The sequence below is a fragment of the Erpetoichthys calabaricus genome, chromosome 2, assembly GCF_900747795.2.
Source record: "Erpetoichthys calabaricus chromosome 2, fErpCal1.3, whole genome shotgun sequence".
In the NCBI taxonomy this organism is placed as follows: Eukaryota; Metazoa; Chordata; class Cladistia; order Polypteriformes; family Polypteridae; genus Erpetoichthys; species Erpetoichthys calabaricus.
Genome location: NC_041395.2, coordinates 171,663,531 through 171,689,789, shown reverse-complemented (window position 1 = coordinate 171,689,789; position 26,259 = coordinate 171,663,531). Strand labels below are relative to the sequence as shown.

At 34.9% G+C, this 26,259-nt stretch overlaps 1 protein-coding gene across 27 annotated transcripts in view; it reads right to left on the bottom strand.

Annotated features, from left to right (window-relative positions):
* Window positions 1-26,259, bottom strand: part of kif1aa (kinesin family member 1Aa) — a 243,450-nt gene that overhangs the window by 129,152 nt on the left and 88,039 nt on the right. For 12 of the 27 annotated variants that reach the window (XM_028794777.2, XM_028794779.2, XM_028794780.2 and 9 more), the window contains exons 12-20: window positions 23,929-24,007; window positions 21,637-21,779; window positions 18,434-18,472; window positions 12,259-12,461; window positions 11,112-11,191; window positions 8,715-8,790; window positions 4,028-4,107; window positions 1,488-1,594; window positions 593-676 (exon numbers count right to left, since the gene is read on the bottom strand). In XM_028794777.2, the coding sequence (XP_028650610.2) occupies window positions 593-676; window positions 1,488-1,594; window positions 4,028-4,107; window positions 8,715-8,790; window positions 11,112-11,191; window positions 12,259-12,461; window positions 18,434-18,472; window positions 21,637-21,779; window positions 23,929-24,007 (891 nt within the window). The remainder of the gene's footprint in view (window positions 1-592; window positions 677-1,487; window positions 1,595-4,027; window positions 4,108-8,714; window positions 8,791-11,111; window positions 11,192-12,258; window positions 12,462-18,433; window positions 18,473-21,636; window positions 21,780-23,928; window positions 24,008-26,259) is intronic. The other 15 variants (XM_028794784.2, XM_051922143.1, XM_051922134.1 and 12 more) reach the window with 3 other exon arrangements.

Below are 26,259 nucleotides of genomic sequence, written 5' to 3'. Positions count from 1 at the left end.
ACAGTTTATTTGGAATCCTGGGCTTGACGCACTTTTTCTCAGTATACCCCAGTGAAGGATTGTATCACTCTGAACTGGCTTGATACAGTAATACCCTTGCTTGAAAGCATGCTGAGTTAGACAAGAATCTATGAATATATGCAGTTGAGGATACAGGTAAAGAAAAAATACAGAGTTATCATGGTAAGGTTTACGTTTGATCAAGTACATATTGCACGTTAAAAATCCAAATAAGAGTTTCTCAGTTTCCTGTATGCATGACAATAAACTTAAACAAACTAAGACAGAAGAATTTGATTGTTTCAAACTCACTGGTGTAATTAAAGTAATACAGCATTCACTGTAATTTGTATGTTATGTGTTTTCTAGTATATGGTTGCCTTTTCCATGTTCATTTTTTAAAATTTAATAAGTAAATGTAAAACATGAGTAAGAAGAACTCTTCTGTACCTAACCTACCACTTATGTAATCAAAATATGTAAAAGCCACTTACTGTATATTTTTCTTTTTCTAAAGTACATATATCAAAACAATATATGAATTAATTTAAACTGTTGATTAAATAATCTAGCACTAAAAAGTCTAGCCCACCTGATCGAAGAATTGTAGGCTCTGTCACTGTTTTCCCCATTAAATATGTCTCAGCACCATCACAAGGCTCCAGAACAACAACCACTGCAAAAAAATTAACAGCATACATAATTTCAATTGAATTCAGTTTATTTATATAAAACTTTGAATTATAGGTCCAACACATTATACCTACTTGTCAAAACTGTATAGTTTGAATACAACACAAAATAATACAGAACCAAAAATATAATGATAATTAAAAGAAAAAAAATATACTGAACATAACTATGAAGCAATTCTATGAAATCAAAAACAAGACAATTCACTACATATTATTATTATTATTATTATTATTATTATTATTATTATTATCATTACCACATGCTGGTGAATACTAATAGTAATATGTAAGAAAGTAATTTTGAACTTGCACATCTTCATTACTTATCCCTACTGTTGTACCAGAAACTGAACAAATTATAATGTAGGACATCAGCAGAGTGGATTCTAGTGTATATCTTAGATGGTTAAATAATTGTATTTCATGTGCTGATTTTTCTTCCTTAAAAAAAAGCATGTTACCTACAGTAAAAGAAGCCATCAGACAATTGTCTGACTTTGGAATATTTCCTTGTTCTTAGAACAAAATTAATGGAATACACAGTTTAAAAAGTGAAGCAACTGGTTTTTTTGTTCCTTTAAACTTTAGTTTTTTAACACCTAGGTTAAATTATAAAAAATTTCCATGAAAATACCACCTTTTTAAATAATAAAATTAAATTTGCAACTGTTACATGTTACTAATAAAAGATGGATAAAGTTACTAATGCTTCACAATATTCACAATATTCAAAATTTTGCAATGCACAAAATCTCAACAACCCCTTGTGTGCAGTGAAGGGCCTATTCTCACCCTCTCCAAGTGAATTTGATGTACTGGTGAAGGTACAGTGCTCATCTTTGATGAAATGTCCACTTAATACAATATCTTGTCGCCGAGTAGCATCCTCACGACCAACCCTGGTGGGAGAAAAGTAGGTATGTTATTTTGCCTTTAAGCACAGTCTGACACATTTATCTCGGACACACATTAGGAAATATATCAATCAAATCTGAAACCCTTTTATTTCTATTATTTAAACCCTATTTCCCTGCTATAGACTTGTACTACTAGAGTATTGTTCATTACTAATTTGATGCACATTTGCCCTTAAATGAATTTACAATACATATGTCTCAGGACAATTAAAGGCTTCACAAAATTAATAAATCTCTACAGCTCCATGGTCGTGCTCTTTTCTTAAGGAAAAAAACAAAAAAAAATAAAGTCCAAATAAGCCTTAGACAGACAGCGATTGCAGGTAGATACGTAAGATTTTCAAGATGTATCAGGAACAGGAACAAGATTTAGTTAAAAAAAATCATATATTATATATATATATTGTTTTTCTATATATATATATATATATATATATATATATATATATATATATATATATATATATATATATATATATATATATATTTATTACCGGCAATGTATGAAATGCGGGCATTACATAGAATGCCTAGGCAATATATAGAATCCCTGGCATTTTTGGGCAAAGTATGAAATATCCAAAATATTTTTAATATTATATATACTTTCCCCTAGGCATTAAATAGAATGACAAATGCTATTTCGGCAAAGTATTAAAAGAGAGTCATGAAAAGACTTTTATTGAAAAGATTGTATATGAAAAGAAAGAAATACAAAATAAAGTATAGGACTTTCATATTGAGGAAAACAAGAGAAAATAAAATATGAACCTACTTGTTGCAACAAGGAAGGGAAAAAATTTATTTTAAATTGCACTTAATTGTCTTTCACACAAAAACGTAAAACTTGAAAAGAGAGTCATGAAAAGGTCTTCATTAAAAATTACATAAATAAAAAAAGAAAATATCAAATAAAATACAGAACTTACTTACTGAAAAAAGTTAAACAACTTGTTGCAACAAGGAAGGCTTGAATGGCATTTTGAATTGCAATTCATTGCTTTTTTTGCATTAGCGGGAGTATTTTATACTTTGCCGGTTTGTCTTTTGGCATTGCATAGAATGCCTAGGAAATGTGTGAAATATTAATCGTTTCATACTTTGACGTCCAATTTTCGGCATTGTATATATTGCCTAGGCAATTCTATACAATGCCTGCTTTTCATACATTACTTGTACATAATATATATATATATATATTTATATATATATATATATACATACACAGTATATATATATATATATATATAAATAATATATATATTCTATAAATATATATATATATATATATATAATACTATATATATATATATATATATATATGAGATTTGAATTGCTGGTTGGCAGGGATGCACTTTTACCCAGCCCTAGGGGCTCTCACAATGGCTAAATTCTATGGATGGATGGGTGTCTAGGCTGGGATGGTGGGGTGTTACTTTTCCCAGTTGGGATGACACTGTATTGTAAAAATGATGGGACATTGCTTACTGGGACCTTGTGCACGCACACAAAATACAAGGTGGCAGCATCTCACTGCTAAGACTCCTATGTGCACACCCACAGGGTTTTCTAGAAGTTTAATTCTCAATGGATTCCTTGGATGCTGCCAAAAACAGCTGCTCATAGGAGTCCCCTTTATCTTAGGTACCGTCTTACTCTGAAGTGCTTCATGGGTCCAATAAAAGAAGTCACTTTGCCTCACCCAGGAGAGGAGGAGGACCATGCTTGCCTGGGGAAGAGTGGAAGGGGAGAAAGTATAGTTGTGCTAACTATGTTGGAGAAAAAGTCTTGTCAGGGGTTTGAGGGTCTGAGATGAACCCCGTGGTAAATATTCTTGTACCACCATTTGCTCAAAATGGAGATTTCATAAAGGATCCATCACCAAGAATCCGTCAACCTTCAGCTTGTAAAAACAAAAAGGCAAATGAAGACCTCATTTAAAAAAAAAAAAAAAAATTTATACAAAAGGCGAAGAGTTGCCCTTCTAAGAACAGGCAGTTGCACTGGCAAACAACTTCCAATACCAAGTCCAGAGAAAGGTCAAAAAACAAATCTAAGAAGTCAAAAAAATCCAAATAATCTACAAAAACACAATAGTAATAATAATCACAAGAACTCACCAACACCAATGCATTCGATGTGCTCTGTTAAATTTACTTACCTTACATATGAATATAGCTTGCATTTAAACAAACATAAAATGTATTTATCTGAAAAATCTATGAAGCATACCACAAAAAAGTTTTTCTTTTCTTTTTTAATAAAGGCAATGATAATTTGAGAGAATAGATGTGGGTGTTTTGCATTACATTTTGTTCCCAATTGGGATAGTGTGATAATTTACAGTATATGTTGTACTTAGAAAGCTGAAAGAAATCTGCTTTAGGGTTGTTCTAGTTTAGCAGTGCACATTACCTTGTTATGCCATCTTTAATATAGTACAAGAGGCACTCTGACATCAGTGGATCTTCATTAAGGTTCACCAGGTGCGGAGTCTATAGACGAAAAATGTTAATCAGCATAATGACTGAAGACTGAATGGAGCAAAACTATACAGGTTAAATCTCACTAATTTATGAAAAATATCACAATAAACCTCTTTGCTTTAGTTTTAAAAGCAAGAAGGCCAAAAGTGGTTAAGCACTTGTGAAGGGAAATAGAACTTTAAAAATCAGGCCAACACTTCATGGCAGTGAACATCAAAGGTCAGGCATGCATGGCAAGCAGGTGATCTTTTTCAAACTGACACATTTTTCCCTTTACCCTTTGAATTTATGTTTTTTGTTTCATTTTGCTTGTCTTTTGTTATATTTCCTGTGTAATAACATCACCTTTTAACTTAGGACTCTCTTTCCACATATCCAACAGAAAGGTAACCTGTCACTTTTTTAACATTAAACCAACTAGATTGTACTGTTTTGTACCCCACATCGCACTTGTTCTTAGTATCCACCAGACCTTGTTCTCCAATTAGGATGAAAGCTTAGCCCTAACTGTTGCATCAACCCTACAGTGTGCACTTTCAAAGCATATTCTTCAGAACAGTAACTTTTCATATAAGCTGGAAACGCAATGTAAGAGAACCTGTAAAAGTGGGCTTATTTTCTCACCAACTCTATCACATGACTGGTATTAAACAGACTTTTTTCAAGCAACCTAACTAGAACAGCAGGATGATAAACAGGCAATATGAGCAAATGATACACCGGTGACTGAGTTCAAAACAATTTCCAACACTCATGTTGTTTGCCTTCCCGTGCAGCTTAGGTATTTAGCATTACTGTTGCTTGCAGTGGAAGGGATGTTGGCTTGCTACAACACACACACATATTCAGCACTATCATATATGTCTTTAACAGCTGCTCTTTGTGCTTGACATCTTTGGTATTAATATCATTACACCAATGATCACTGTAATTGTTTGATGATTAGGAACTCTGCAACTTGTTCACCACCTGTGACTGAACCTTGTGCTCTTAGCCCTACAACAACCACTATAAATGCACGTTGTTTTTGTAGTGAAACTTTTACAGGATGATCCTTCAACAAAGAAAATCTTGGTTACATTATTCACTAGTTACTCAATAATTGCTCATAAAATTATATTTCACTGATGCAACTGGTTAGTTTTCCAACATACTTTCAAAGATGCCACTTATTCTTTGGGTTATTATTCTAGCAGGCATTGTCTTGATTGCACTAAATTATGATAGCGACATTGGAACAGCTGAGACACACAGAGCTGGGGTATTGGGTTTGAACAGAGTGGTAGCTATTATTTTTTCACTACTCCTCAAAGGATAAAATATAGACTACATTAAATACTTTACTTTATACTTTAAAAAACAAGCTTCTTTTATGGAAAAAAGTCCACCTCAGATTGTGGATTTTGTTATGTATGAGTATAAGATTTCTTGCCAATATTGTTTAATGCTAAGATAGCTGTCTTTTACATATGTGGTATATATGAGTTAGAAATTGTCCATATGGTAATGTAAATCTTTGTTACAATGGTTTAAAGCACCAACATCTGTGTTTGTGCTATTTCTACAAAATATGAGTTTAGGATTTGAGTACAATTTTATGCAAGCTGTAACTTTTGGACTAATACCCAAAAGTAGATAGTGTGGCAAATAACAGTCCAACTGAATTCTATGAAAAGATTTAGGTTATAATACTTCTGAGTACTCTTATATTTAATGTTGTATATGTTAAGATAAATAAATTAAGTGATTATAAAATGAGTGTCTACTCTTAATAAATCCCTCTTTGATATACTATAAGTGTAAGAATCCTTTAAATTCATGTGCCAATTCTTAGTCTCTGCTTTTTAAATATTTTGGTATTTGTTTTGTTTATAATTTTTTTTATTATTTCTGTGATTACATTAAACTGATAACTTGTTTTCCCTCTTTCTCTGGGTATTGCCATGATGCTGCATTGGTGTTATGATTTGGGAATATTGGGTGTTTTTGCACATGTAAATCCAATTTTGCAATTGAACATCATATACAATGTCAATTTTAATATGTTATTATTTTTTATCATTATTTTTTCAATATAACCATATCATTTTATTTGTTGCTTTTCAGTTAAGGCTGACCCAATTTTGTATATTTTTCAATAGACATATTGTTGTTAATTATGGCACCCAGTTACTACTACTTGACTACCAGTAGTGCAGTTCATATTTATGATGGCAGCTCATGACTACCAGCATCCAAATTTCTGGTTACTATAACCAATATTTGATGGCCAATTATCTGTTCAAATCTATTTAGGGCCTTCCATGTTTTTTCTTGATGTAATTTTCACTTTGTATATTAAGATAAGTTTGGTTCACCACTCTTTTTGGCTTTTGATCCTGTCTGATTTATTGCTTCTCTTTCTCTTTCTCCCTCTCTCTCTCTCTTTCTCTCATCTTCTGGTTTTAGTTATAACCTTATTCTGTGTTGCTCTCTTCTAACATGGCAAAAAACAAACTTGTACCAAATAGAATGAGTGACCTCACAATGAAGAGGTTTAATTTGATCAGCTAAGAGGTGCGGTGTGGCTACAAATGGGCTTTTAGAATGCAGACAATAAAAAAATAATGACCACAGATATGGCCATTCAAAATATGAGAAGACTGCACAAGATTGCCCTATGTTGTAAAATCACCAGCTGGAGCACTACAAACTTGAAGTAGTGTGGGAAGCATTTCAGCTGCTACCAGACAAGACTCAGAAACAAAGTCAGGGCACAGCAACAATCTATTTCCAATTATAGACTTCAGTTTGTACACTGTTTAGACTTTAATTGATTTTAAAACTGTTATAATGTAGTTTGTGAAAAATAAAGTTTGGTAGTAGAAACTAAAAATAGTAATGATATTGTGTTTAATTGTATTTTATTTATTTTATTTAATTGAACCCAATTATTGTTTATATTATCTAGCCCATTTTCAATCACATCACCAACAGCTTTTTTGAGAAACGTCTTAAAGTTGACCATAAAAAATAAACATCTCACGCCTGCCTATTTGAGATAAATCCCATAAATAGTATTTTAATATCCAAATTATAAGTCCTAATAAAGTATAATATACAATTTGATCATGATATCTATAAACTGCAGTCTTTACATAATATGATAAAGATTCCAGCATCCTGTTTGCCCTCTTTGCACTCAGGCTAGAATGGAAAGGTGATAAAATTCCAAGTCAAGCTTCAGATAGAAAAAGAACAAACTGATTGCCTGTTCCTTTCAGAATTCTCTGCTACTCACAGACAGAGTTCTGAAATGGAAATCAGAAAGTAGTTATATAGTCTGGGATTAGCCTTTAATCTCAATTGTTTAATGCTTGTTTTTTGTTGCTAGTCAAATACAAATGTAATTGGTTTAAGTTAATGAGCCAAAATTTAACATGTGACACTTGTGGTGCCTCATAAATAACAGCATCATGTGTAGCATACATATTTAAATATTTGGCAACTTCTTTGAAAACACAGAGTTGGAAAAGAAAGTAGCCTTTTCTAAATTCATGTCCAGTTGTTCATTAAGACCTTATGAGTGTTCTGATGCTCTTCTAGTAATCAATAAACTTTCTTTCATATAAACAAGAGTTCTACATATGTTGTAGTAGAGAAAAACAGAAGGAAGATGAGGAGAGTCACTCCAAAAATAATTGCAGAGGTTAAAAAAGAAGTCAAACAAACCTCATTTGGGGAAAACAACCCCACCGTATCAATAAAAACTGGTTGAGGCTTTCTAGGAGCCGGCTTAAAAATAAACAAACAAAATTTAAATTGAACTAAAATCAAAAATGTTTTTAGAAATAGATGAAGCAACACATTTTCATAGGGCTAAATCTCCTTTGAAAAATATAACTTTTGACATTACATTACATGTCCTTTTCAGAATTTTCAACATTAAATAATTTAGCAAAGAGTTTAGCAAAACTGATATAATCACATTACTCCAAAGAACAAACTTCACTATACAAAAAAGAAAGCTCTTATATATATATTACTTTCTTTCAAAACATCCAGTTTACATTTGAATAAAAGTACCTTTTCTTTTTGGAACAAATACATAAACTTTTCAAAGTTATTTTAACAATCATTCCAGATATTATATAAGTGATTTTGCTTCTTTGTAACAATATATTATTATTCCATTCTGTAATCTTACTATTGATTTAATTTGTAGTACACACTTTATAACAAAACAGTGAAATTAATTTCTGAGTGAAGTTATATGGCATTTACAGGCATATTTAAATAGCAGGTATTTGGTTTTAATCTATCATATTCCATCTATTATAGTCTGAAATTTAATTTACATTATATAAATAGATAATTTTACTTACAGTAAAATAATAATTATTAATATAATGATAAATGCAATTATTAGCAATAGCAAAATATAATTTGCTATTTCAAAAATGACTACTACTGTATATGCCTTCAACTGCTCGTTTCTAGCCTTGTGTAAATGAGAAGATTTTTAAGATACATTTTATGCTGGTATTGCCTCAGTTACCCATTTATATTTCTGTGACTAAAATAATTTTCAAGTCATTGTTTTATGTGTTGAATAAACTACAGTAAATGTTTCCTACCTTCTTTGGTGAAAACACTCCAACTGTACCACCGTCCTCTCGCATTGCCACACCCATTTCAGCCAGAAGAGCCTCTCTTTGAGAAAAAAAAATACAGACACTTGTAACAGAAAATGTTCAAATATGGTATTGTAATGTAATACAATTGATACAACATTAAATAAAAAGGTTACAAAAATGTAAATGTCTTATTCATAAACATATTCCTGATTTGGTGCATCATAGTGAAATCATTAATTATTGTTTCATTTTTAACAATTTGAGATATGAAAAGTGGCTCATTTTTTTCTATTTTGGAAACAATAGTATTTTTTTAAGGCCAGATTACAACTATGAAAATATACAGAAAAAAAATCAATAGAAGTTCTTAAGAGTAGGATTTTTTTCAAATGGAAAACTTATTGAAACTTTGAATATCTGTTAATAAACTACCAAAACAATTGTTTCTGAACTCAGGGGGAATAGTTTTGAAAAGTAAAGTAATAACATTTTAGCTTGCGTACTGCACAAGTATAGTAATAAGAGTTTTTTTTAAATCCCTTTACTTTTTGACTGGCCATTTTAAAGTTAGTATCTCTCAACAACAATAATTTTTCAGAAATTCTTACTTGAAATAGTATGTAATGACTAAAACTATATTTGGTGAGCAAAATAAGAATCTAGAAACATACGTATCCAAACACACCAATTTGAATGTGTAATCATTAAGCTAAAAATAATTGCTCAACATGAGTTACTGATAAAATTATAACAAGTCACACGCGTTACAGAAAAATGAAATAAATTAATCAATGAAGTTTAACCCAAGTAATTAATAATAATAATAATAATAATGTTTTGCATTGTGGCAAACCAAGGAAAGTGTGCTTGTTGGGTTATATGGTGATTCCAATTGGCTTCTCTATGAACATGTAAAACTGCCATGAACTGCCATCCTGTCCAGGTTTACTTCACTACTTTACTTCTTATGTTCAGTGCTGCTTGTAGATTTGCCACAGTTTTGACTTAAGCTGTTTTGCAAAGTTCCTAGTTCCTTTAAAAATAGTTACATTTGAAAATTTAGTCAGTTAGTCATTATACAGCCCGCTATATCATAACACAGGATCACGTGGGTCTGCTGGAGCCAATCCCAGCCAGCACAGGGTGCAAGGCAGGAACTAACCCCGGGCAGGGTGCCAGCCCACCGCAGGGTACACACGCACACACACTCACACACCAAGCACATACTAGGGACAATTTAGGATCGCCATACATTGGAAAATTGTTTTTTGTAATTTTAGTAATAAAATTTCAGGTCTTTTCCTCTTCTCATATTTCTTCTTCCAACACCTCCTAAAATTATTCCTTTATAAGGGGAATTATACATGTTGATGATGTAGTTGTTTCTTGGTCAGTAGTAAAACAAAAAATGTACTATTACTATTTAATTTACTATTCATAAACAGTAAAACTATAAATGTCATTAGTAGATTCATTATAACCTTTTTTAGGTGTTCTCTGCGTATTCTGTTATAAAGTGTTTTGGAAGCTGTTTCTAACAAAATGCAAAAAAATGTGTTGCAAATTATGCACCCTATAAAATTACATCTCCACATATAAACTATTAAATAAAATCCCTCGCCTTCATTTAGATACTTATTCAAAATAAGATCCAATTATTTTACTATTCACATACCAATGACATAATAATGTTTGATTTTTTTAGTATTGTTTTTAAGCAGTTTTTATTTTTCAGTTAAAAGACAAAAACTGTAAGTGAATACATTTTGTATGTGCACATGCAATTTAAATTGAGTAGTTCATGATGATATGTTTGTTTACATCCCATATGGGGTGATTTTCTCCCCCATTTTCTGTTACACTGTGGGTAAAGTCAAGCTCTGAACTGCATGTTTTGGTATATTAAAAGTATGGTTATTTTAGGCCTTCTAATTTTTATGCCATATCAAACTATACACTGTTGATACATTAAATTGCTAAAATACATTAGGTGTACAAAGCAAAAATTAAAAGACACAGACAAGTCCATCCATCCATTATCCAACCCGCTATATCCTAACTACAGGGTCACGGGGGTCTGCCAGAGCCAATGCCAGCCAACACAGGGCACAAGGCAGGAAACAAGCCCCAGGCAGGGCGCCAGCCCACCACAGGACACAGGCAAGTGCAAAAACAATTTCTAACACCCAATACAAAATTTGTAAGGGGGGAGTGGTGAGGCAAAACTATCACATTTAATTTTACCTAATAAAAGTTTCACTTAACAACATAAGATCAAAGAATGGTTTTATTTTGAAATATTTTAATTTCTGGGGGTGGTACACCAAGAAAAAAGTTTGAAAATCCCTTCTATAGCATCTAATCAGTTAAAATCTTCTTGCAAAGAAAAAATGTTACCTCTCCATTCTAATTGCCTCTGTTCTCCGTAGTTTTTCCTCCCAGGTTTCATTGAGCTCTGCAATAATTTTCTCAGTTTCCTAAATATTACAGAAAAAATAAAATACAATCAGAAATAAATACATTTTACACTTACCTTAATGGTCAAGTGGTGATTCAAGAATACATTTGATTAAGCATAAAATATAATTAATGAATAAAGCTAAAAAGGGAATATAAATTCACTTGTCACCAGACACCACCTTTATACTCACTTTACAAATGAGTATAAAGGAGGTTTGGGCACCTATGAAAAAGCTATGAAAAGCTACTGATAGCATGGAGGTTAAGGTTATGTTTAGGATTAGCTGATTCAGGTTGCACAGGTAGTCCAGCTCCTCCAGGATGTCACATTCATACGTTCAGTCGCAAGAAGGTTTGCTGTGTCTCCCAGCACAATCTCAAGAGCATGTAGGAGACACCAGGAGACGGACCGTTAGAAGAGGAAAGCTGGACAAGGTAGTAGAAGGGCATTGACCCAGCAGTAGGACCAGTATCTGCTCCTTCGTATGAGGAGGAACAACAGGAGGAGCACTGCCAGAGCTCCACAAAATTACCTCCAGCTGGCTACTGATGTGCATGTTTCTGACCAAACTGTCAGAAACAGACAAGTTTGATCAGCCTGTGATTTCATGTCATGTTGAATCCTGTCTTCAATGGGTTGGTAATTTTGTTTTCCATTGACTGATATTACAGCATTTTGTTCTTAATGAATTATACGGTATTACATTTTCATTTGAATATTTCATTCATCGAGATCTGATGTGTGACTTAAGTGTTCCCTTAATTTTTTTGAGCATTGCACATACAGTACATAAATGAACAAATTACATAATTCATAACTTGACTGAATGCCCCATTCTCTAATTAACTTACTTTATTGGCTGTGTTTTAATAAAAACAACAAAAACATTTATTTCTACAGTACATTTTTATACATAGCATGAAGCTCAAAGTGCTTTACATGATGTCAAAGAAACAGTTACAAGAAAAGAAAAAAAAATTAAATTATGTAAGAATAATAATTAATAAGTAACAAAAATCAATATGGGTTTACATAACATAGATACAGTATATACCATAATTAGTGGAAAATTTTAATCTATACCTTGAGTCGTTCGATGGCCTCCTCACTACCAGGACTAAACATGATGCGATCATGAAGGCTGTTGATGGAGCCAGCCCGACTGGATAGGGCCGAGAGTGAAGGAGATGGGCTCATCCCTGTCATGGCATTGGTCACTGTGGAGAGATCACCTCTTTGATTGAAAGCTTGACGATTACTGTTATTGTTCTGGAAATCGGATATGTCTGTCAGAGGAAGGGGGTCAATGGGAAGGTAGCAAAGAGGAAGAGATGGAAGAAACCAGAAAAAATAGGAGAAGAAGAGGTAGAAGAAGAAGAAGAAGAAGTAAAAAAAGAAAACAAGACACCAGTGGTCGAAATGAGATAAGAAAAAAAAAATCTAAATTTAAATCAAAGGCTCTCAAAAAGGGGTCATGCCAAATTTTTTAAAAAAACATGATGTGCTTGCAATTTAGGAAACAGAAATTATTTTTTAGCATTTGGAAACTGATGGGCTTATTTTAATGAACATGCCAGCAAATTATTTGGCTTAACACATGATAATTGCTGTATGCCTTTGAGAATGAATAAATGTAACTTATGTTATTTAAATCTGAAAATGTTAGAGAAATGAAAACAATTCAAGTAATCTCAAAAATAAAACTAAAAAAACAGTTTGTTACCTGCCTTGATTCAATCTGAAGCTGATTTTGAAATGATCTATTTAAACATTAATATGACAAGGCAAATGAACAGCAGATTTTGGAAAACTGAAGATGTTGAGTAAATGACATGGTTTTCTCTTCTTGAATGTACTGTGAAGAAACTTTAATGTTAAGAATAAAATGGGCATTTATGATGTTTATTTTTAAAAGATGACTTGACTTATAGATGTGTTTTTAAAAAGCATACTACTTTCTTAGTAAAGTAAGAGTTTTTCCCTGAAATACCACATAGTATTTTGCTGTTTTATGTCTTTAAGTATCTGCTGCATGAAATGTATGGTCAAATACAGTTATAATATTCTGTATTTAACCAGATGCCTTTATGCTATTTTTGAAATAACTAATTTTAATAACAACCGAATTTAACTGCCTCAATGAGTTTTTGTCTCTTAACTGCAAACTTTGCCATTTTAGGAGTTGGGAAACCAACAATCAATCTGGTAAGCATCAGTTTTTTAAAACATAGTAAGGAACACTGTCTTTCAGTATGAATTCCTGCTTGATCTTGTGGTGGACAGCCAGAGCCCTTACCTGGCCAGGTCGCTATGAGTACAGAATAACCGGGAGAGAAAATGTTTTCAAGACCGTTTCCCCCCGGACCAGCAGAGGGCAGTCCCCTTGGCTTGCAGTGGGGCCACAGGTTGTAAGCATGGAAGCTCAACCCTGCTAGAGCCTGTGGCCACTGCCAGGGCGCGCCTGGACATTTACAGGACCCTATTTAGCAGCACTTCTGCCACACCCAGAAGTGCTGCCGGAAAAAGCTTGTTGGGCACCTGGAATCCTTCCAAGTGTCCTATAAAAACGGGCCAGTTACCACCACTCAATAGCCAGAGTCTGGAGAAGGTAGACGAAGCTTGCTGGGAGAGGACTGGAGATGGCAGAAGAGAGAAAGAGAGAGAATAAAGGACTATGTTTGGTTTTCTTGTGCTTTATTGTACTGTGCTCTGTAGTGGTGTGCGAAGAAAAAGCGAGAAATTTTATTCCCACTTGAATAAAAGGTGTGTGTTGGACAGAATTTGCGTCTGCCTGTCTGTGCTGGGTAGGTTGGCTGGTACGCCCGCTGCGCATCACAATGGCATCCCAGATGGGACTTCCTGTCCATCTTCTGGCAGGAAACCCATTTAAAAAATTTTCTCTGACCAACCCGACACACAGAGCACCTGCACACACACAGCAGCACAGGAGCACGCTCTACAGCCAGCCCGTGAACCATATAGGCTCACTGAAGTCCTATCCTGTCCACTATGGGCAATAGGAAGGCAAGGCAGCATAGGAAGGAAACAAGGGGCCAAGGGATCGGCATCGCTGATGGCAAGGGAGCCGTCCCGCAAAAGAAGGAGGCCAACTGGGTGAAGGAGCGTGCACGGGGCAATACCTCCCCCTGGACAATACAGGGCAGCCCCACTGGTGTGCTATAGTGCCACAGGTTTGGAGCATGGAAGCTCAACCCTGCTGGGGCCCGTGGGTACCACCAGGGGGCACATGCAGCTGAGCCCTCCTCTGCAGGGCTGCCATCACACCCGGAAATGCAGCCGGAAGGAGACTGTGGAACACCTGGAGCACTTCCAGGTTCTCTATAAAAGGGGCCAGCTGCCACAACTCTGAGAGTTCCAGAGTCGGGAGGTGGAGGACGAAGCTTGAGGGAGGAGTGGAGGCAGAAGAGACAAGGAGAGAAAGGAACTGTGTGCTGTGTGGTGTTTTACTGTGTGAGCTGGAAACTGTAAATAAAGCTGGTGTAGTGCTGGGACTTGTGCCTCTGTGTCCGGTGTGTTAGGTCAGGGAGTCTGTACACTCCCCTGGGCTTTCACAATCTTTATCACTATTTATTGTTACACCATACACATGGGAGACAGCTTAAAGGCTTTGGTGAAGGTAATTTTCCACCGGACCAGGGGTTGGTGCTGTGTACTAATGCCTTGTCTTCTCTTCCCTTTGCAGAATGTACAGTGCAGCCAAAAATTATTTGTTCACTGTGAAAAAATGGTCAAATAATTGTTTGAAGGCAATAAATTACATAATCTGGAATATGTTTTGAATAAAAGTTTTTCTTTTTTCTTTAAATAACACACAAGTAATTGTAACATTTTAGACAGTTTTCCATTTTTGACCAATTTTTCACAGCATACAAATAATTCTAACCACCACTCCAATCTGACATCATTTTTGTGTCTGTCAATCTGGACCCTCCCCTTCCTGCCACTTGAACTCATAACCAGGAATATCTGCCATCTTGTTTTAGTTCCTACTCAGAGCTCCAGTCTGTAAAGACTACTCCACATTTATTGCATGTTTTCTTTGTATTTTCTCATCTAATTATATGTGGTCACCAAGGTGGTGCCCCAACTCTTTATCTTTGTTTTTGACCTATTTTACACTATATAATAGCCCCTTAGATATGGGCAAGTTCTGATAGCCAAGAATATCATACATGATATCCTTTTCAAGACTTTTCTTAACATATTAAAACCTTTACTAACAGATCCATATTCAAACATCTTTGAAAGAGTGACAATATCTTCTTCTATAATATGCTACCGTGGCTGTCCGTTTGTCTGTCCAGGATTTTAAATCACCTGTCGCTCGCAAACCGTTATCAACCTGAAACTTGGTACTCATATACTAGATGACGTCTACTGTCTGCTTTTGGGGTGATAATTGGCCTCCAAGGTTATTCCTCTTTTTAATTTTATTGTAGAATCAATTATCAGCAGCAGCCAGCAGGGCGGCGCATGTGTATGGGCGCTGTTCTTATCCCTACCACCTTTGCCGTCACTTCCCCTACCTCTTCATATCTTAAATCATTCTTGAGCCAGACTGAAGACTTAAGTGCCAGCTTAAGTGGAAAATGAAGGAAAATGTACCAAGTAATTGCAACACAAACACGGACTTAATCAGTGTTAACGTGAAAGAAGAGAAGAAGCGGGCTGCTAGGGTGGAGAAAAGAAAGAGCTGCTCAGGATGGAGCAAGCGCATCAACCTCTGAGCAAACGAATGGTAAACGTACAGAGAAAGAGGAAGTCCAGTGTATTCACTGCACGTTATCGTGCAGTGTGCCGTTACTGGTTAAATAATAATACTGGAAGAATACTGGAAGAACACACAAAATTTACATAGAAAATGCCAATTTTGAGAATCAAACTATGCTATGAGGTCATAACATTATCTACTGTATGGCCATCAAGTCAAAAAGAATCCATTTTCTTCTCAAAAAAATTGCAATCTATCTTTTTCATTACAGGTTGCATACAGAGGGAGATATGGTTATGAGGAATTTAAAACATTCTCTTAAATTTATTGTCTAACAAGCTTTTAAGTAAATATATTGAAATCAAGATGCATTTACTACATTAATAAGGTGCACCTCAAATATAATAACATCTTCTGGGATGCCATGAAACAGCAATTATTGAGAACCTATGATTTAAATAGAAAAAAAATCTGGTGAATAAAACATAATTTGTCACCAAATTCTCAGCATCATGTGTTTTATTCAACCATACAGAGAGAAAAAGAGGCAGCAGAAACAGACAAGGCAAAGGGAATCTAAATGTTAGGTAGCAAAAGGGAAATGAGCTTTCTCATTACATGTTCTCATAGTTCCTTTAAAAAGCACATGTAAAATTAAGTTTTTGGTTCCACGAGAGAAAACACTAAACGACATCTGAATAGCCAAATGGCAATGTGCAATACTGTATGACTATTCTGCTTCATACCAAAATTATCAGCATTTCATGACAAACTATAGCCTAATCATGAAAAACTTACTGGCTGCATGTACATAGTATGTAAAGGTATAAAAAGTACTAGTGGGAAATTGAAAAGTTCAAAAATATTTTAAAAAGGGAGCCAAAAGAGAGAATAGAAAAAAATATATCAAATTCACAATAATAAACAGAGCATGTATATGAAAAAAAAATTAATTCAGTGTGAGACAGAGAGAGACCTCTTTGAAATACCCTTACCAACAAGAGTATTGACCCAGGCACTGAATTCTGTAGCATAGCACAGAGTGTCAGAAACATTGCTAAGATAATAGGACCACTAGAGAGACAAATGCTGAGTATCTGGCAAAAGCTGAATATGTGCCAGTTACTCAGGACTATTGAACTCTGCAGTGTCCGTGTTTTAGAGTAATAAGATGTAATAAAATGTTTAAAAAATCATGTCATACAGCTTCACCACTCTTGGACATGTATGTATCTCTCCTCAGTAGCCAATTGTGTACTGATGGTATTATCGAGATACATTATTTAAATTATACATTTTAAACAGTATGAAATGTTGCAGCAAGGCTCTGGTTCAAATTCATCAGACACTTAGTGCAAGCAACATAACAGCTGGATTAAAAGTCATCTTCCACTGCAGGCACAAAAGCCAATCAAAGCTGTCTAAAAACAGCATGGGAGCAACTTAAAGTGCATTTTGGCAGATTTGTATTAGCTAAAGAGAAAACAAGCCATGGCTAAAGCAGATCTACAGCACGAGGAAGGTTGATTACATTACCAAGATGGATTTCAACTGCCATGTTTATACTCAAAGTAAAAAAATCCTATCAGACTAAACAGGTAAAATAAAAAGCAAAGAGTTCAAAGTCTATAATGTTTCGAAGGATAGAAGGAACAATACAGTATTACTGTATTGTCAGACAAACAAAACACTATAAAACATGATATCATTGATGTATTATATATTAGACAAGGCCAGTTAAAAAAAATGGTTAATCTGACCAAAACCATAATTTTAATCTTTTACTTTACTAGGACCTCAATTCTCCATGGAAAAAAGCAAAACACTGGTTGCACATCCTGAAATACGGTCCATTAAGTTGTACGGTATTATTCCTGAATAAGAGTATAATTGATAAATGTCTGCTTGCTAATGTATTTCAGCAATATACCTTTTAAATAAAGTAATTTTATGTTTATATATTGTTCACCAGTAGTAATCACTTGAACCTTAATTATTTCCTAATTAGTAAAATCATGAAAATCTTTGGTAATACCTGGACAAAAGTATGAGGCAAATATTCTGTTGGTTTCTACATTTACTAATGCTTATTGAATGTATTTTAATTTTATATAAACACTTTCAGTTTTATTCTATGTAGATATTAAACTGAAGATCCCAGAGCCTGACTCTCCAATCAATAGTTTATTGAGATTTTGAAGTGGTTACAAGGCCCACAGCATTGCCATATAGGAAAGAACTGTGTAGATTAGGGGAGACAAGTTCACAATATCCATTCAGAAGCTGCAGCTAAAATAGAATGGGCCCCTAATATTGACAAGCATAAGTACACTGCAAAGGTGTAGCTATGTTTTTTTCTGCAGATCTTTATTTCTAACAATGCTATTTTGCTTCTGTTTTTATAGTATTGCTTCATACCATCAAAGGCAAAACCCATTTTGGCCCTAAACCAACATCACCCTCCACTCGTGCTGTAGCTATTTGTTAAGAAAAGCTGCAAAGGCATGGGATTGCTGATATACACACATTTCAAACCGGTACTCTCGCTGCTTGGCCCCCGATACGCTGGGATGAAAAGAGACAAAACAAAAAAGCAATGGTCAGAGTTAGTTACATACTGTACCCCACTACTATCCAAAGATCCCCTAAGGGATTCAAAATGCACTTTCAAAGATGGAATTTGGAAATGTATGACATGTGTTGAGTTATTTATTACTGCAATGCAATGCATATAGCACAATTAGATACATCATGTGCATGTTTCATGTGGTAATGACTTTATAAACTTGGACAGTGTGCTAATTCCAGACAGAAAACTGTACTGTCAGTAAAAGTGTCAATTAGCTTTTAAAATATACTACATGTGTTTGCTTAAAATTATATTTAAGTATGACAGTCATAAATGCAAATGCTAATGAGATTACATAACTATATTAAGAAATGCTATTAGCAATGAATAATATGTCATAAACAATGCCCTTATTGTACATAGATAATGTATTGCATTGTTATATTTATTCAATGGTTGTACAATGGTGCGCTATTTAGCATGGCTTCATAACTTCAGAGTACTGGGTCCAAAATCCTAGCCTAACTACTGAGTGGGGAAATTATTTTCTTCTCACATTCCACAAATGTACATCTTGAGTTGATCTGAATCTCTAACCTGCCCTAACGTGTATGTGTGTATGTTGGTATGTAAATATTTTCAGTGACTGACATCTTGTGCAGGGTTAGTTCTTAGCCTTCACCTAATGCTGTTAATATAGGCTTTGACTCCTGGTAAGCCTAGATTGGAATAGGCATTCATTCATTTACACTCTGCTAATCCTGGTGCTGGCCACTGTGGCAGCAAATTAATGTGAAAAAACTCTATCACTGTCAATGTCACTCTATCTGTAGCCCAGTTCCTCCTGGGAACCATCCAGATGGTCCAAGGCCTGTCGAAACTTGTGCATATCTTAGGTCTGCATTACTGCATTGCGTATTCAAAAATGTATGATTGACAATCTTACAAATTATAATTACTAAGATCTTGGAGGCTGATTTATATTGTTCATCCATACTAAAAACACATGAAGTAAGATTGTAGCTTGAACTGAAGAACAACTGTAAGTTTCATAAACTGGGAGGTATAATAGATGGAATGAGAAATACTAGATAAAAAAAGAAAGAGAGAAAGAAAGTGTAGGACAGAAAATGGCTGTACAAGAGAAAAAAGTGGAAACAACATCACTAAGAACATGCAACCCCCACATCATTTCTGACAGAGAAGCCAAGATTAAGCAAACAAGTCTTCAATCCAAAGTATCAATTCTGAACATTTACTGTATAAGCAACCTTGCAATATAAACTATTGCATTATTTGTATTACACATTTGCTCACCTACTTATTAGAAAAATCAATACTAATATATTAGTTCTGCAGAACTACATCAAATAATGTAGTAAAAGTCAGTATAGATATATTAAAACTCAAGTTTTATTCAGTTTTATACAGTAATCTGATTTGTCAGATCTTATTCTTATAGTTTTAATATTTGTAATCAGCTTAAATAATCATACTTGTGCATCTAGTATGTTCAGCAACAGACAGTTATGTTTAGGTCCTTTGCTGTTGACTGTGTATTGATGATTTTTAAATTTTCTGTTTGCAGAGGAATGTTTCTTTAAAAAGCATTATGCTCTGATAGTATATAGGTAATGAAAATCCTAGTAACTGCTTAAAGGGAGGTTACACAGAAGATGTTATTTAAAGCAAAGATTGAATATTTATTTGTATATTAGACCTTGCTTTAGATCAGGGGTGTCAAACTCTGGCCCTGGAGGGCCGCAATGGCTGCAGGTTTTCATTCTGACCACCTTCTTAATTAGTGACCTGTTTTTGTTGCTAATTAACTTTTTTGCCTCAGTTTTAATTAACTCGACTCAGACCCTTAGTTCCTTCTATTTCCTTAATTAGCAGCCAAATAATAATAAGACACAAAACGAGCAAACAGGTGACCAGCTAATCACATTATCTGAACATAAAGAAAGGTGAGGGTCTCGGTAAGGTTGATCTCTCAGGTCAATAATCAGAAACAGAAAATGAACAGTTTGGGAAATGTCTGCTGTAGTAGAATGAGAGCAGCAGCAAGCCATGTAATTAATTAACAGGTTTAATTAACAGCAAGAATTGGCTTCTCATTAATAAACTGAGTTTGAAACCTCAGTTTAGCTGGTCATCTGTTGGCTCGTTTCACGTCTCATTTCTGTTTGGCTGCCATTTAATGAAGAAAAGAATCAATTGAGAGGACTGACTCCTTAAAAACAGGGCTATTAATATGAAGGGAAAGGAGTTAATTAGCAGTGAAAATTGGTCACTGATTAGGAAAAGGGCTAGAATGAAACCCTGCAGCCACTGCGGCCCTCCAGGCCTGGAGTTTGACACCTGTGCTTTAGATGATCACTATCGAGTTAAAGAAAAAAACTCTTATATACTGTACATGTGCAGCTGTTTTGGTCTAACCTAAAGTCCTGCATGCTCAGATGGTGATGGTGTCACATTTAGAATTCTTACCTGGTTCATTAAAGATTAACTGACCTCTGACCTTTGCATTATTCCTCAGTGACAAAATACATATATTGGTGTTTGTCATCAAAGTGAAAAAGTATGAAAAACAGCTCTTTCAGTTAAGGTGAACTGAAAATGGAGTTCCAAAAATGTTATTACAATTATTTGTTCCTTGGTCTCAGGATTGGCTGAAGTTCAATATTAACTAGATTTATTAAGTAATTTTAACAACGTTGTTTGTGAGTTGCTGCAAACGGTTTAATGTGAGACTTGAGGAAAACAGTGTTTGACATGATTAGTTTACTTTTATGTATATACCATATAAAAAGGTACAAAATACAAACTATACTTGAACATTTATTTATACTCTTCTTTCCTATCTAATGTCTTGTCTCTTTTAGAATTATGAATGTGTATATACTGTATATGTGCATCTGTGCATGCAGACTCAAAATATTTTGAGACAGAAATAGCAAGTCATAAACTGCACTCCCTGGAAAATCCAAGTCAGTGTTCACGCTATAAATATTGGAATATGTATGTCCAGCTTCCTCTGTTATGTGTGGAATCTTTATGAATTTACCAAATGTGGTTAGTGTAAGAAAAAATAAAAGTGAACCCAGGTTATATATTTGATGTATGAAATGATGTTCCTCCCCTTCGAGTAGTTTCTTACTTTCAATGATGTCTCCAAGTCCTTGTGCATAGAGCAGATCCTTCAGTCTGGATACTTCCTCTTTGAGCTCTCGGACCAACCGATTATTGGGATCTTCATTGATCACTGCATTGCAACGGATCTGCTTGGCTCTATCTGCATACCTGAAGTAGACAAAAGGGGTGCTAAGCATTAAATTGATTGTTTCTCAGAGACTATTTCAGACATAAAAGTTATTGATATTTTCATTAAATACATTTTTTAAATCCTTAGCACTTGATTTGGAACTCAGTGTCAAAGGTTCATTATATGTACTTCTATCACTTCAAAATAATATTGAATAGAATAACAGACAGACTGACTAGCTAAACTTTTACTTTATAGCATAATAATATAGGAGATTTAGCTAAGCAGGACCACCAGTTTTGTCTGGTCTTAAACTGCTAATTGTCGTGTTACAGACACAATAATGTGTCACATGTAGTTTGAATATAAGCACTTGTGAAAGTGTTTTGTATTATAAATTATGTATTTTCAAAGTATTTTTAATTAAAATATATATATTTGTAGTACATTACATGCAAACATATGCTTCAGTGTTGTAGCTCTTCTGTTATTAGTCATGGCAGTAATAATATTAGATAGATAGATAGATAGATAGATAGATAGATAGATAGATAGATAGATAGATAGATAGATAGATAGATAGATAGATAGATAGATAGATAGATAGATAGATAGATAGATAGATAGATAGATAGATAGATAGATAGATAGATAGATAGATAGATAGATAGTAATAAAAATGCAGGTAAAAACAGACAATAACTTTGAATAATGTTAACGTTTACCCCCCCAGGTGGAACTGAAGAGTTGCATAGTTTGGGGGAGGAACGATCTTCTCAGTCTGTCAGTGGAGCAGGACAGTGACAGCAGTCTGTCGCTGAAGCTACTCTTCTGTCTGGAGATGACACTGTTTAGTTTATAATTGATAGGAGCCTGCTGAGTGCCCGTCGCTCTACCACAGATGTCAAGCTGTCCAGCTCCATGCCAACAATAGAGCCTGCCTTCCTCACCAGTTTGTCCAGGCGTGACACGTCCTTCTTCTTAATGCTGCCTCCCCAGCACACCACCGCGTAGAAGAGGGCACTCGCCACAACCGTCTGATAGAACATCTGCAGCATCTTACTGCAGATGTTGAAGGACGCCAGCCTTCTAAGGAAGTATAGTCGGCTCTGTCCTTTCTTACACAGAGCATTAGTATTGGCAGTCCAGTCCAATTTATCATCCAGCTGCACTCCCAGGTATTTATAGGTCTGCACCCTCTGCACACAGTTACCTCTGATGATCATGGGGTCCATGAGGGGTCTGAGTCTCCTAAAATCCACCACCAGCTCCTTGGTTTTGCTGGTGTTCAGGTGTAGGTGGTTTGAGTTGCACCATTTAACAAAGTCCTTGATTAGGTCCCTATACTCCTCCTCCTGCCCACTCCTGATGCAGCCCACGATAGCAGTGTCGTCAGCAAACTTTTGCACGTGTTATAATTATATGTTAATATTATGGTTGTATCTGATCTTTCCCCAAAATATAACGCTTTTATCAAGCTGCAACATATAATTTTTAATTTGTTGTAAATGTTACAGCTTACTCTTTCTAATTAACTATTATCTTAACTCAGGCTTGTCTCTTACTCCTCACTCCTTCAAGATTATCTTTATTCTTTGTTTCTTTTTAATCTCAGGTTTGCCCTGTCTCAATTATTTTTGATCACTTGATTATTTTTCAGTTACATTTAATAATTCCTTTCTTATTACTTTTTTATCTTTATCAATCCATATACTGACCCTGGTTAGTCTAAAATCCCTTTGCTTTCTCTAGACAACTGTGTTGAATGAATCTGGCTTTAGAACCAAGACATTGTTCCAGATCTTTGTATATTTAAAAAGACTACCCTATTTTGCAGTCAGTGATGATGCAAAATCATGCATGGGTGCCCTGGCAGTAGAATCCAAGTCTACAGAAGGCTGATGTTGCTCAGATCTATTACAAACTGTAGGCAGAATTATTACAGAAAATACCTATTAGTTATAGAAGTAGCCTTTGAATATGTAATTTGAAATGTCTAGATTCTCATTCTTCCATAATACTTAAAGACTTTTTTCTATGTGTTCAAACCAATTTTAATTAAGGTATTATACTCAAATAGCACTATGCAGATCAAAATAACCCATTATCACATCCTCATATATTAATATTTGTGCATTTACTTTAATTCATTATAACTTGCTAAAGTCACTGCTGAAGACATCCTACCTCAGAGTGCTGAGAGTCTCATCATAGTTGATATCAGCTGGGCTCAGGGCAGCCACCATAGCAGTGCGTGAATTTCCACCTTTCACAAAACATATAAAAATGTATATTTGTAGCCATGGTATTACATTTTCAACATAGTACATTACCCAGGACAATGTGAAAATAAATGAAAATGGTATAAACCAACTGGTAGGTCAGTTTAGAATTGAGGGCTGATATGAGATGGGGATACTTATCTAAGGTGAACCATAGTATTTTGCAAGTGGTTCGTTAGAATGCCCTGTTCAGAAAAAGCTACCATAGAAACTTCCATACGACTACTGAAACATTACAGAAAGCAAAAATAATTGTGTCAAAATAAGTATACCATTTCAATCAGGGCTCACATTTCATAACAATATTTATTTTACCATATTAGGACAAACTAAACATAAAATCATTTTATGTCAAATATAATTAATTAACTAACCTCTTGTTTCCCAGGTTTCTATATATTGCTTTATCTTATTTGGATTTGCAGGGCGGCACGGTGGCGCAGTGGCTGCTGCCTCGCAGTTAGGAGACTTGGGTTCGCTTCCAGGGTCCTCCCTGCGTGGAGTTTGCATGTTCTCCCCGTGTCTGCGTGGGTTTCCTCCGGGCGCTCCGGTTTTCTCCCACAGTCCAAAGACATGCAGGTTAGGTGGATTGGCGATTCTAAATTGGCCCTAGTGTGTGCTTGGTGTGTTTGTGTGTGTCCTGTGGTGGGTTGGCACCCTGCCCGGGATTGTTTCCCGCCTTGTGCCCTGTGTTAGCTGGGATTGGCTCCAGCAGACCCCTGTGACCCAGTGTTCGGATTCAGCAGGTTGGAAAATGGATGGATGGATGGATTTGCTTAGTCATAACCACTGCTTAAGTTTATTGATTTCTTGACAGAAAACCAGTTATAAGCCTTTTATATATTGTTTTCATGGCAACAACTACTGTCACTTCACCAAAATATCTTCCATAATATTACCAGCTATAATGATGAAACTGTATCACTACAATTAATAGTGCAGCATAATTTTATTAAAACTAATATTGCATCATAAAAAAATGTAATTTTTCATCAATAACCAACATTGTAGTCCATAACACACATTGCATGACAGTGGATAAGAAGAGAAAGACATGAAACTGTCTCTGGAGCCAGGCCTGGCAGTAGTACTTGCTGTGGAACAATGATAATAATTATGTGACAGACCAGGATAAATATAGGTATACTAGATCTCAGCAATGGAAAGTGGCATTTAAGACATAAAACATCATTTCTCTGACATAAAAGGAGTTAGAGCTTGTGTGGGAGATTCATAAATACTTGCTAGATATAGTCAGACTCCTCTCTACAAGCACTGGCTCTAGAACCGGTCTCTTAATAATGGTGGTCTCTCTCTCTGTCTTACTCTAGTTGCCACACAGAAGAAGCCCAGGCTGTGTGTGAAGATGTTCACAGTCCCCCAGCTACATACCATAATGATGGTGTTGACATCAGTGAGCAAAAGATTTACCTTAATGTGACCTTAATGTGACCTTGAGTGACTCTTATTGTTTAACATACAGTATATGCACCTAGAAGCTATTCAAATTTTGTGTTTCCTTAATTTTTTGATTTTACTAATGTACATCAAAGGCAGAGTAAGAAATCAAAAAAGATATTTAACTGAGCATTTTTTGTTTGATTTCTATAAGTCAAAACAAACCTGTTCCTGTACTATGTCTATCGATTTGATAGAATATATTCGGTTTAATAGCACTGGAGGGTATCGACATGTTGAATATTGTTCAGAAATGCAAGTAAGAATTTCACGGTGCATTTGACACTAAATTTGAAGTTAAGTGTGAGTATTTAGAGTTTTTAGAGACAGGATCAGTCTAAGAAAGTGTACTGCCCAGTGACATTGTAGTCTAACATAGAAATTTCCACTCCTCAACAGGTATAATTGGATGGAATGGCATGTTTGATCTGAAACTGAATGGTGAGTTGCTTATGGAGATTCTTTGCTAGTCATTAATTTTCCATAACAAATGCCACATCTGAAAACAGTAACTTAGGCAAAAACAGTCTGCTAGACAGACCTGGAATGGAAATGGACAGTGAACCTTTAGGATCTTGTAAAGTGAAAATTCCCTCAAAGATTAAGGCAATGCCAGAAATACTGGTTGGGGTTGGATTCACTTAGGCAGCTGAGTTTGCTCTGTGATGACTAAAAAATTCTTTAGTAGAAAAGCTGAAGTAATGGATGAGACCTGTCTAAGAATGCTGAAAGTATGGGATATTAGAGGAGTTTTGATTAACATTCTTCTTAAATGTTG